Below are 12,952 nucleotides of genomic sequence, written 5' to 3'. Positions count from 1 at the left end.
GCATAGGCTGCCAAATCCTGGCCTAGCTTTCAGTGGGAATATGCAGAATTTCACACGAGCCTTCCGTTTTTATCAACCAGGTTAAAAGGATTTGAGGAACCACAGTGTTCTTATTTTGGGGTCAGACCGCAAACAATGCTGGTGAGAACAGTCCCAGAGGGGAAGGAGATGACAAGGCAACTCTCAAAACATCAGGTTAGCAATCAACTGTTCAGGAAAGAAAATGTCACTGTGTTAAATGATACCTCCTGGATTTTCCAGAACCAAGTTTATTCTAGAGTGTATATAAGTTATTGTTCCCTGATCCGTTCATTTGGTGACCATTTGGCTGGTTTCCTGGCTCCCTGCTAAAAATAAGAAATGGATTGGTCCCTGCAAGCATAGCCAGAATTTCCTGCCTGTGTCAGACCACAGGTGAAATGCAGAGGTCAGAAACACCTGGACCAGCTCCAAGCCCACACAGAACTGAAGCTCAGACATGAATCATGGTTTGGCTCAGAAAGTTGCACGTGCTCAAACTGAGTAAGAAAGCAGACGTGGGACTTCCCTCTTACCTCTTTCTGGGGGAAGTGAAATCTCTCTTCTGCACAGAGATGCCTACCCTTTGTAGAAAAGTTTCCTTTTTCTTCTGTAGACCAAATTTGCGTTTGTAGGCCCTGGAGAGCAGCGATCTGGAGAGTTTCCACGATTGCATATGCATTTCAGCACAGGCAAAAGCAGAGGAAGTTGCTGGTGAGCAGAGTAAAGCAAGAAAGGAATGGGTGAACCCTGTCGTCCAAGTCTCATGGCCACTTCCTCCCACCTGACCACCATGAGCAGCTATTCTTGAAGGTAGCATGCAAATTCAGGTTGTATTGGAATTCCCATCTTTTACACTTCTCTTTTCATTGTTTCCCCGTGAACAGAAAAGAGAACTTCCTTGAACACGGCAGAGTCATAGGCTTTAGATCATTACAGGTATATAGAGATTCCAAAAAAATAATCAGTATCTTTTGTTTCTTAAATGAGTCCTTGCTGCTTATTTTCCTGAGTACAAAAGCAACAATTATTCAATACCCATCCCTGTGTTTGGAACTTGGTAGATTCTCACTAAAAATGTGCCAAATACGTGAAGCTATGCTCATTTTTGAAAACTCAAAAAATACAGAAAAGTAAGAAGGAAATTTTTACATAATCTATAAAACTTACCAGCAAGATATCATCGCTGTCAATGGGTTGATGTATTATCTCTCAAATGGTATCTATGTACATAGTGGAGGTCACACTGAAAGTCTGTTATGCTTTTATCACTTCACTTTACGGCATAAGAATTTCTTTTTTTTTTTTAAGTTTACTCATTTATTTTGAGAGAGAGAGTACGAGCAGGGGAGGGGCAGAGAGGGAGAGAGAGAGAGAGAGAGAGAGAGAGAGAGAGAGAATCCCAAGCAGGCTCAGCATGCTCAGCATAGAGCCAGATGCAGTGCTCAATCCCTGTGAGATCATGACCTGAACCAAAATTAAGTTGGCTGAGTTGGACGCTCAGCCGACTGAGCCACCTAGGCACCCCCGGCACAAGAATTTCTTATGTTACTGAAAGTTTTTGAAAATATGATGATGATGGCTGTAAAATATTTTGTGATAGGGATGCAATCTAATTTCACTCTTATCAGCTCTTTTAGCTATTTTCCACTTTCTGCTATGGTAGAAATGAAGAAGACAGTTCAAACACATGATGGCTGGGTGTTCAGAGATATAGGAACACCTGAATAGAGAATTATCTATATTCACCTTGCTTGTATTCTCATCGCAGAAGACTGAAACCTCAACAGGATCTATCACCGGGCAAACAGAACGTAACAAATTGTCAGCGTGTCTCCAAAACTGTGTAACATGTGAGGGTTTTCTCATGATGATGAACTAGCCCCATGACAGTCTGGAGAGGAGTGTGTGGGAATTTCAACAGACTTACCAGAAATGCTTGAGGGCACTCAGCACTAATTTTTCTAGTCCTAGGATCGCCCTACTGAGCTACAAATTTATAACTAATTCATTTATAAATTAGCCAGGACAACCCATGTACAAGCTTTCTTCCCTGACCAAATATAAACCAGACACTCATTCATACATTAATCCCTCTTGGATATAAGTAAATTCCTCCAAGTATGATAACCTAGGCATGAATAAACCCAGAGCATCACCAAGGTTTTAGTAATAACTAGTGAAGTTCAACCTGTGAACCTAGACCACTGGCCTCATTCTATCTGAAGACACCTGTCACTGCATCAGCGGCAATATTATGGTCATTCATTTCCCTGAAACCTTTCCCAGGACATGTACAGGTGATAGTGTAGTGATACCTGTAAACTGAAATATGACATTTTCTTTTTTTCTTTTTTCCCAATGCTTTTAAAATTTATTTATTTATTTTTATTTTGAGAGAGAATGAGAGAGAGAGAGCAAGAGGTGGAGGGGTAGAGGGAGAGAGAGAGAGAGAGAAAGATTGAGAATCTCAAGCAGGCTCTATGCTCAGTGCAGAGCCCAACTCATCACTCAATCCCACAGCCTTGGGAATCATGACCTGAGCAGAAATCAAGAGTCAGACAACCAACAGCCACCCAGGTGCCCTGAAACATGATGTTTTCAACCTCAGCACTGCATCTGGTTTGTGATATGATTTTGGGGGCCATGAGGGTACAATTGTGAGCTTCCTTAATTCCCTTGGATCCTTTGGCTACCACTGAATGTGCTAAGAGGCACCTTACTGGTCTCAAAGAAGTAATGGAGCTGGGCTTCGATTAATCCTGCTACCAGATCAGTGGGTCTGGAAACACTGTTCCAAAGTATGGAGTCTAACAGACATAGTATTAGCACACAAAAGGAAATTCATGAAATTATGTTCTCCTAATGATAGAATGAATGAATTGTTGCTTTAAAAAAATGAGTAATAAAGAGCCACATTCTTTTTTATGCACCTATACTGAGCACATGAACTTAACAGCAGAACGAAAAAGTAAAACTATAACAGCAGGTACCAACTTATTGCTAACGATACACACACAGAGGATGTAGAAGTGTGTAAATACATACACATATGTTTCTTGGCCACTGTCTGCTTTTGATAGGTCAAAATCTAGATTATAGTATAGATTTTCTCTTTGTTTTAACATTTCTACCTGAAAGGAAACAACACAGTGTGGGGACCACTTGCCTTCACTCTGAATGCTGAGGACAATGCAGACTGAGGTTCACGGAATCCGCTTCAGGTCCCTTCAGCTCTGCTTCAGGAAATAGCACCTCCAAAGCCTATACTATTAGGCTTGTAACAGTAGAACTCCACAGTCCTTGTGTCCAAGATTTTCAGTCTTTTCTTGTGTGTGAATTGCCTTTACCCTCAGGTGAATGGGAAACCCAGCCCTCAGCCTTGACCTACAGCTACTTGCCTAGGTAAGGCGGAGGCAGTGTGTCTCAGCAAGGATGATGCTACCATTCACCTCTGAATTTACAGTAAAAGGACACTAGTATTGGAGTCCCAGGGGAGAGCAGTTCAGGAAACTAAAACATCAAGAGAGTGAACAAAAAGCAAAACGAGAGCTTTCTTTCAAAGCCGGAAATCTCCCATGGAGGAAGCACTAAGACATGCGGTCGCACTTTTTCTGAGAACCCACCGTGGCTGCAGAGTAACCAGCCTGGGGCTGGGGGCTGTGGGGGGCAGTGAGGGTGGTTAACTGGTAAGGATAAAGCTAGGACAACATGATTTTCTCAAAGTCCTGATGGACCTTAGTATTCCATTTGGTTCTCATTTCCCCATCTTGCAATTAGATCAGCCCAAAGAGGAACTGGTGGCTTTAGGGGAGCTGCTGTATGTGTTTTGTTTCAGCAACTGCCTTCTTTCCCATCTGTTCGGTTTGCACCAAGCTCGCTGGCCGCTCCTTAGGGCTGGCGTGTGGCCGGGGCTTCTGAGCCATGAACAGCCTCAGGGGTGCTGTCCTCTTGTGGGCACTGGCAGCGTGGGCTAAAACGGATGAGTCTCTGGGTGAGACAGATGAGACCAGATTTCAAAAATGCAAGAATACCTTAAAACTACCTGTACTGGAAGTCTTACCGGGAGGTGGCTGGGATAACCTGCGGAATGTGGACATGGGACGGGTGATGGACCTGACTTACAGGAGCTGCAGGACCACGGAGGATGGACAGTACATCATCCCCGACCAAGTCATCAGCATCGCCCAGAAACAGACCAATCTGGAGATGAACTCCGAAGTCCTGGAGTCTTGGGTGAATTACCAGAGCAGCACCTCCTACTCCATCAACCTGGAGCTCTCCCTTTATTCCAAGGTCAACGGCAAGTTCTCCTCTGATTTCCAGAAGATGAAGACCCTTCAAGTGAAAGACCAAGCCATAACAACCCGCGTGCAGGTGAGAAACCTGATCTACACAGTCAAAATCAACCCAGCTTCAGAACTCAGCTGGGGCTTTAAGAAGGAGCTCATGGACATCTCTGACCGCCTGGAGAATAACCAGACACGGATGGCCACCTACCTGGCAGAACTGCTGGTCCTCAACTACGGCACCCACGTCCTCACCAGCATGGATGCTGGGGCTGTTCTCATCCAGGAGGACCACATCAGAGCCTCGTTCCTGCAGGACAGCCTGAGCAGCCGTACTGCCCTGACCGCGTCTGCCGGTGCTGCCTTCCAGAACATCGTGAACTTTAAATTTGAAGAGAACTACACTTTGCAGAACACCCTCACCAAGAGCTACCTCTCCAACCGAACCCACTCCATGGTGCAGAGCATCGGAGGGCTTCCTTTTTACCCAGGCATCACCCTCCAGGCCTGGCAGCAGGGCATCACCAACCACCTGGTGGCCATCGACCGTGCCGGCCTGCCTCTGCATTTCTTCATCACCCCCAACATGCTGCCCGAGTTGCCGGGGCCGCTCGTGAAGAAGCTGTCGAGGACGGTGGAGGCTGCCGTGAGACACTATTACACATTCAACACCTACCCTGGGTGCACAGATGTCAATTCGCCCAACTTCAATTTCCAGGCCAACACTGATGATGGCTCTTGCGAGGGAAAAATGACCAATTTCTCCTTCGGAGGAGTTTATCAAGAATGCACCCAGCTCTCTGGGAAGGAGTTTGTCCAACTCTGCCAAAACCTGGAGCAGAAGAATCCACTCACTGGTGATTTCTCATGCCCCTCTGGCTACTCCCCAGTCCACCTGCTGTCCCAGATCCATGAGGAGGGTTACAACCACCTGGAGTGTCTGAGGAAGTGCACCCTCCTCATCTTCTGCAAGACTGTGTGTGAAGATGTGTTCCGGGTGGCAAAGGCTGAATTTAGGGCTTTTTGGTGTGTGGCCAGTGGGCAGATACCAGAAAACTCAGGACTGCTTTTTGGGGGCCTCTTCAGTGGTAAGAGCATAAACCCTTTGACGAATGCACAGTCATGCCCTGCTGGCTATTTTCCACTGAGACTTTTTGAAAATCTCAAGGTATGTGCCTCTCAGGACTATGAGTTGGGCTATAGGTTTTCAGTCCCCTTTGGCGGGTTCTTCAGCTGTGCAGTGGGGAACCCCCTGGTGAATGCTGCCATATCCGGAGATTTAGAGGCACCTTCTCTAAGAAAGTGTCCCGGGGGCTTCAGCCAACACCTCGCCCTCATCAGTGATGGGTGCCAAGTGTCCTACTGTGTCAAGGCTGGGCTGTTCACAGGAGGGTCTCTGCCCCCTGCCAGACTCCCACCTTACACCAGGCCACCCCTCATGAGTCAGGCTGCCACCAACACTGTCATGGTGACCAATAGCGAGACTGCAAGCTCCTGGATTAAGGATTCCCAGACCCACCAGTGGAGGCTGGGGGAGCCGTTAGAGCTACGCAGGGCCATGAGGGTCATCCATGGGGACAGCAGCGGTCTGTCAGGAGGGGCGGCAGCTGGGGTCACAGTGGCAGTCACTGCTGCCCTGGCAGCCACCATCACCCTGGCCATCTACGGCACCCGGAAATACAAGAAGAGGGGATACCAGGCATTGGAGGACGAGACACAGAGTTTGGCTGCGGGCACGGCAGCACCTGGAGATGTCCCCAACCAAGAGCAGGAGCAGAGTCCAGCCTAAATCTCTCCCAGGAAACATTTCTCTCATCTCTGGCCAGAACCACAAGCATGCCTCTCCTTCCTTCTTTCTCCACTTCTGCCTGAGGACTGCAGCAGCAGGTGCAACAAAAGGCAGGTATAACTTTGTGACTTCCTTAGGGCCCTGGGCCAGGAAATGAACAGAGAGCTCTGTGGACAGGGGTTGGGGTGGGGGAGGAGAGCACATGTGACTTTTTAAGCAAAAGTCATCAGGGGTAGGGGCTAAAACACAAAGAGGGTGTCTTTTCTCTGTGTGCATCATGGATTATCTTCATCTGAATATACGTGACAAGAGAGGAGGGAGCATGTTAATATTTGGATTTGGAGACCATGCGTTTAATCTGAGGTCAGCCACAGTTTCCAATTCACGAGCTATAAGAATTTCTGCCTGTACATGTTACCCTCCCCCTGTTCTGTTTTGGTTTTTTTGTTTTGTTTTTAATCTCTCTGTATTTCATGCTCCTGGAGGCTGAGTGATCCCCTGGAAGACCCAGGAGGTCCCATGTGGCCTCTGATTTTCAGCATAGAGGGCTCTGTACTGATGGACTGGGTCCTTACAACTGTATCTAAACAGAAAGATGTTGTCTCTCCTAAGTCCATGTTTTCCAACTTTCCAACCACAATTCAGACTTACTCCGACCAGACCACTCTTGGCCTTCAGACTAGTGTCATGAAGTCCTCAAAAACAGATTTTAACTTATAATCTTCTATTAGGAGGTCAAGGGAGAAGGGATGGTTTGGAGAAAAGGCATGAAGAAAGAAAGGGTGAAAGTTGGAAAAGATCCTGGTGCTCAGGGTAACTGGAATTCTTACCCATAACCACCTACCTGGCTTATGGAGCTGCAGATTTAGGTAATTCCATTTTCTCAGTCTCTGTTACCAGAGTATCGTCCTTTCTTTTTCCATGAGTGGTCCTTCCCCTTCCTGTCCTTGTATCACGTGTACACATCCCCAAATACACACGTGCACATACCTCCACAATCCCCCTCCCCCAGCCTCCTAACACACACACACCCCAAACACAACCCCACTCCCAACTCCCCCAAACATACACACCCCAAACACACACAGAGCCATAGACACACACACACACACACACACACCACATTCCTACAAAAAGTCTGCATTTCTCTAGGGGTGGGAGATAAGGAAAAATGCAAAAAAGTCAAAGTAAGCCCACACCCAAGTATTATTTCCTCCCTAAAACCAAAACAGAATAGAAACTACCAATTATGTATCCTACCTTTGTTTTTTGTTTTTTGTTTTTCCAGCAAAGGGACTGATATGATCAAATCCCTGTTTGAAAAAAGGCACCCAGCACCCTCTGTGACACATGTATTTCAGTCCCAGGCTGACTTCCCTCAGGCATCTAGAGGGATGCATGCCTGTTACCTGGCATTTGGGGCTTTGCCCAATTTTAAATACCAATCTTACTGAATTATAATGAATAGGGTGAGTCTATTAATACTTCTCCACATCTTTTTTTCTAATTTTCTTTTTTATTGAGTAAACTCTACCCTCGATGTGGGACTCCAACTCATGATGCTGAGACCAAGGGTCACGTGCTCTACTGACAGAGCCAGCCCCTTCTCCACAACCTTTTTAATAGTTACACAACTCTTCACCAAATCCAATGTCATTAATGAGCTCATTTGCATGAAGGATAATCTGTCCTCACCTCATTAACATTCACAGTCAAGAGCTTAGGTTCACATAAGTCCTGAGGAGCCTGAAGATCCCAGCCTGGGGGAAGATTGGAAGGAGGTTCCTTGTCCGCCTCCCACTGTGAATACCAAGCGAATCGCAGAAGGTGAGCCCTGCAACCCGACCCCCCCCCCCCCCACCGCCAGCCACAGGCACTGATTTCTACATCCTCTTCTCTGAACCCTGCCTCTTAAGCATTAAAATATTCTCTTAAACCTCTGGGTGTTTTGTGGGTAAATTTCAGCTGAGCTAACCACTTTTCTGCAAATTCCCCATGAACCCCTTGAAGATTACGGAGACTGAGAGACAACAGTCCAGCTACAGGCTTCCAGACTTTGCGCTAACTGCCCTTGGAAATAAAAATTCTTCACAAATGTCTGTTTCTCAGAGTTGCACATAACCATGCATTAAAAATGTGGACCTAGGGGCGCCTGGGTGGCTCAGTTGGTTGAGAGACCGACTTCGGCTCAGGTCATGATCTCATGGTTTGTGAGTTCGAGCCCCACGTCGGGCTCTGTGCTGACAGCTCAGAGCCTGGAGCCCGCTTCAGATTCTGTGTCTCCCTCTCTCTCTGCCCCTCCCTCACTCATGCTCTGTCTCTCAGAAATAAACATTAAAAAAAATTTTTTTTTTAAATGTGGACCTAAGGAACACTGTCCGGCTGCTCATCCACAGGAAATGAGAACACAGGGCTTTGCAGTTTGCAATCATCCTTTTGCCGAGTCAGCACCTGGAGAGGGGAGTTCACAGGCTCTGTTTTCCTGATCTGTGAGCTCAGACTGGGCGCTGTGGGAAGGCTCACCCCGGCTTCCACCCAAACCACACTCCCCAGACTCTCAGAAATAGAGACACATGTGGGTGACAAAGGCAGCTTTGCATTTGCATTTTGTGTTTGTGTCTGTGTGAGCATCAGGATGATTAATACTACACATGTATTTGACACACAACAGCCTGTCAACTATTGAAACCTATGCTATATTGTCGTTGGGCGGAGGGCACTGTAAAAAGCAAACATTCATGTTTTTTAAGCCGGTCTTTCCCCCACAGATTCACTTACATTTCCCCTGCCATGCGGTCTCTTTCTTGAGAGGAACAAGCAGTCAGGTCAGGTCCCTTGGTCAAATGTGTGGGTGGAAAAGATATTGGGGGGAGGGGTGGCGAGAAAGAAGGGAATCTCCCACACCCAATCAGTGGAAGGACTTATGGTTGCTCCCAGACTCGGAGAGGTGCCCCAAATGCCTCATAGGCGCCCTGACCTACAAAAAGCAGAAGGGGAACAGCAATTTGTGGTTGTTCATTTGCCATTTATTGTTCTGCACATACACCTCATGAGCACCAGGTGGCGATGTCCTCTCACAGAGCAACACCAAGGACTTCACAACACAACGGATAGTTTTTACATTAGGACATTCACCTTCCCTCTCCCAGAAAACCCCCACGAAAATGCCAGTGACCACGGACAAGGATAGGGGACAGGCCCCTTCCTGTACCACGCGGGGTCTTCTCCCTCCCCTCTCATGCACACAACAGTGCAATACCAGGACAAGTACTTTTGACCAAGTGTAAAACCATAAAGTCCAAGTTCTACAAAAGGGCAGGAGAAAGGGTATGAAACACAAAGGCACGCACAACCACATATACACAATTAACCTCTAAGGGACAGGCGTCTGACAGAGTTTGTCTGCAATCCCATTTGTCATCCCTGGAGACTCAGGAAGGGGAAAACCAGGCGGCTGGTGGTCCGGCCATGACAGGCAAGGCATGGGGTTCCCTGTGCAACCCAGGGAACAGAGCAGGAACAACACTGGTGGGGAAACGTCCCGTGTCCCAGGGATCGGTGCTCAGTACCTCCGCTGGCAGGGTGCTCACTGTGCCTGAGACCGTGCCTTTCTAGGCTGGCACAAAGGGCAAAGGGCTGCCTCCCCCCTGCCCCCCGCCTTGCTTGGCACAGCATTAAAAGGAAATTCAAGATCCTTCTGCCCAGAAAGTCCCGCCAAAGCGCAGCACAAGGAGGAGGTACCCCCTGCTGAGCATCCTCAGGGAGGAAAAGAACGGGGGGTACAGACACGGTCGGCATCCTAGGGGTAAGGTCTTGAAGGTATTAAGACTTACCCTCGAAGTGGTATTACCCCTGGCACACCGCCTGCCTGCCTATCCATTGTCTGAGTCCCCTTCCTTCTTTTCTCGGCCGTCCCCTTCCCCACCCATACCTTCTGCCCGAGGCAGGGAAATCAGCCTGTCCCCGCTGCCATGGCCAGTTGTCAAACCTTATTTGCCTTCTTTCCCCACCTCCTGTTCCACAGCTGTGTGTTTTTACCCATTGACCCTCGGTCTGTTTCCTCATCCCTGTGGGTGAGAAGCTCAGCAGACACTTGACCCAGGTGCTGAAGGGCAGAGATGTACTAGGTGTGCAGTGAGGCTCTTCGATGACCTCTTGGACAGGATGGCCTGGCAAAGGGCACGGTGGGGGGGGGGGTGGATATTAAATGCCTCAGCCATGTCTCTTCCGTTGAGTTCAAGTGTTTCCTCCCGACTGGCAGGAAACTGTGCCCTGTGGTGCAGTGGACTCAGGCCCAATCTCCTGGTCCGCTGGTGAGAGAAGATGGTGGCCGGCTGACCTGAGAGCTGAGTTGTCAGGAAGGATTCCTCTCGTCAGAGCTCCCTCTGCTGGAGCCAGCCATTCAGAGAATAAGGAAAGGCCCAGCACCAGTACCTCCCAAGGAACTGGGCGACACTCAGGTGCATCCACTGGCCACACCAATGTCAAAATGGCTGTAGGCAAACAGCAAGCGGCCACGGAGCCAGCTCTCAGGAAAGCCTGGCTTCAGGTTCTAACTTAAGTACCATTTTTGAAGGTTCTTTTGTTTCCATTTTTCTAGCATCAAAAACCTTCCAAATATTATGAAATATATATGGATATATATACGTCAAACCCCCAAAACATGAGGTATATAAATTCAAATTAGTATCCAGAGGAACTTCCCCCAAACACATAGTTCAAAGAACCCACTTTCAAAGGGGGAACTGGGTTTCCTTTCTTGATCCCCCTTCTCTCCTCCCTGACCCCCAATTCATTCCTTAAGGGAAGTGAAAAGCAAGAAGAATATTGGGGAGGGGACAGACAGAGTCTTGGGACACAACCCAAATGCAGGTTGGACTGGACCATGATGTGGTCCCAACCCTGTTGGGAATGAGCTAAAAAGTCTGCCTCCATGCTCTAGGTCAATCTGTAATAGATGAGGGGCCCAGCCCCCTCTGGGCTCTGATTAGCAAGTGTGCATGGAGACAGATCGAAGCCCTCATAGAAACATGACCCGATAGACTGGTTTAGATATGGTCTTGAAAGAGATATAAAAAGGGGTCAGTCCAGTCCTCACCTGACACATATCCCCAAGCACTGTTCCCTGGGGGCATCTAGAAAAATACATGATTGTTACCATTTGGGTCCAAGTTTACTGTGGAAATTGGTTGGCAAAGGGTGAAGAAAGTCAAGGAACCGCAGCCTGGCTGTTTGAGCCCCATCAGAGCTGGAGTTTGACAGTTTGCAAAACAGAATGGGAGAACAGGATGGGACTGTCTACCAACCTGGCCCAGTGGTGCACACTCGCGCACACACACACACACATATGCGCATACATAGATGGCACAGAACCCAGCCTGGGCTCTACTCACAGTGACTTGATGAAACTCATGGAATCTTTGAGCTGGTCTGGGATGAGTTGGGAAGAAGGCTATGGGCTCCTCTCCCTGAGGACAGTTCAGATGCTAAGTGGGATGCAGACTCTGGTCTGATCAGAGAGGGGCTGGAAACATCATGGGATGCCAACCCAGAGAGGAATCCCAGAGTCCGTCCATCCACACAAGAGAACCAGATGCCTCTTTGGACAGGTCGAAGATGTGAGGAGGGAGGGCCCAGAGAGGCCAAGGACTATTCTGAGAGCCGAGTGTGCTCCCAGAAGCCTTTGCTTCCCTGACCCTCTTGGTGAGAAGTGCTTCCTCGCTGAACACCGAGGCATCGACATCTGATGTCACAGCAATTTAGCGGTTCACCCCTTTGCCCCCCAATCTTGCACAGTGAGAGCTCCTCGCCTCCAGAGGAGGAGAGAAAAGCAGAAACTCCGCTCTCAAAGCAGAGTGGAAGCAGCAAGAAGCCAGCTGAGGCATTGAACCTCAGGCTTCACAAGGCCAAGGTATGGAGTGCCCACGCTCTGTCCATACCCTAAGTGTGCTGACCGTGCCCCTACTCAGGGGGGCGGGGGGGGGGGGGGGGTTCTTGCCTACCCAGCACCGAAAACTCCATGGGAACAGACCGAGGATGGCCCTCATCCCATGTCCCCTTTGTGGTGGATGAGGTTTATGAATGACATCACCTTATTCATCTCCCTCCCCGCTGTGGCCAGGAGGGATGGGGAATGGGGATAGGACAGAGCGGGAAATGAGGGGATTGGGAGGGCATGGCACCAACTTCCACCTCGATTCTCCCACTTCCTGCCCTGTGGTCCCCGCGGCCCCTCCTGGCTCAAAGACCCTCCAGCTCAGTCCTTCTCCTGGGTAGTGCTGTCCTCGGAAATGCCCTGGGCAGCCAGCTCAGCCAGCACATTATCCAGGTAATTGGCATCTGGGTAGCCGTGACCCGTGAGATTAGAGCCAAACTCTGTCTTGTGGTGGACCTCGTTCCAGATGACGGTGTCTGACTCGCCGGTGGTGCTGGAGGTACCGATGGCAAAGATGAGGCGGCGATCCCAGGCCACAAGCAGCAGCTTCAGCACCTGAGCGAGGGGAGGCAGGAGACCAAAGGCAGACATTCAGTGTTGGTCAGAAACTATGTCTTGATGGTAGGGTCTTCCCAAGGGTCCATGTCTTCTGACATCATGATGCCCCCAGCGGCACAGTGAATAGAAAGAATTTGGGGGTGGAGTCAGGAAGCCGCAAGGTAAAGTCTTGGATCTGTCACCAACTAACTGTGTGACCTTGGGCATATTCTGTCCCCTCTCTGGGCCTTAATTTCCTTACTTACAAAATGGCAACGCTCTGATCTGCTAAATGGTATGAGGGCTTTCATAGCAGCGCCTGGCACCCACACCTCAACAGATGTTAGCTACCAGCAGCCTGGCTAAAAGACAGGATCTAGGAAT

General features: G+C 48.8%; 2 protein-coding genes across 3 annotated transcripts in view; one reads left to right on the top strand and one right to left on the bottom strand.

The window, feature by feature from the left end:
- Window positions 1–3,814: 3,814 nt before the first annotated feature.
- On the top strand, window positions 3,815–8,191 carry MPEG1 (macrophage expressed 1). Its single transcript, XM_058689082.1, has one exon. It carries the CDS (start codon window positions 3,943–3,945, stop codon window positions 6,094–6,096), a length of 2,154 nt encoding a protein of 717 aa, XP_058545065.1. The 5' UTR covers window positions 3,815–3,942; the 3' UTR covers window positions 6,097–8,191.
- A 909-nt stretch (window positions 8,192–9,100) lies between these two features.
- DTX4 (deltex E3 ubiquitin ligase 4) overlaps window positions 9,101–12,952 on the bottom strand; it is a 37,173-nt gene continuing 33,321 nt past the window's right edge. For both annotated transcript variants that reach the window (XM_058689084.1, XM_058689083.1), the window contains exon 9: window positions 9,101–12,586. In XM_058689084.1, the coding sequence (XP_058545067.1) occupies window positions 12,353–12,586 (234 nt within the window). In that variant the 3' untranslated portion in view covers window positions 9,101–12,352. The remainder of the gene's footprint in view (window positions 12,587–12,952) is intronic.

This window comes from Neofelis nebulosa, chromosome 10, assembly GCF_028018385.1.
Source record: "Neofelis nebulosa isolate mNeoNeb1 chromosome 10, mNeoNeb1.pri, whole genome shotgun sequence".
NCBI lineage: Eukaryota > Metazoa > Chordata > Mammalia > Carnivora > Felidae > Neofelis > Neofelis nebulosa.
The sequence above is the reverse complement of the archived record's forward strand: the minus strand, read 5'-3'. Positions and strand labels throughout refer to the sequence as shown.

Excerpts from the sequence above, each read along its gene's own strand:
- MPEG1 (XM_058689082.1), top strand. The coding sequence starts at position 3,943 with ATGAACAGCCTCAGGGGTGCTGTCCTCTTGTGGGCACTGGCAGCGTGG.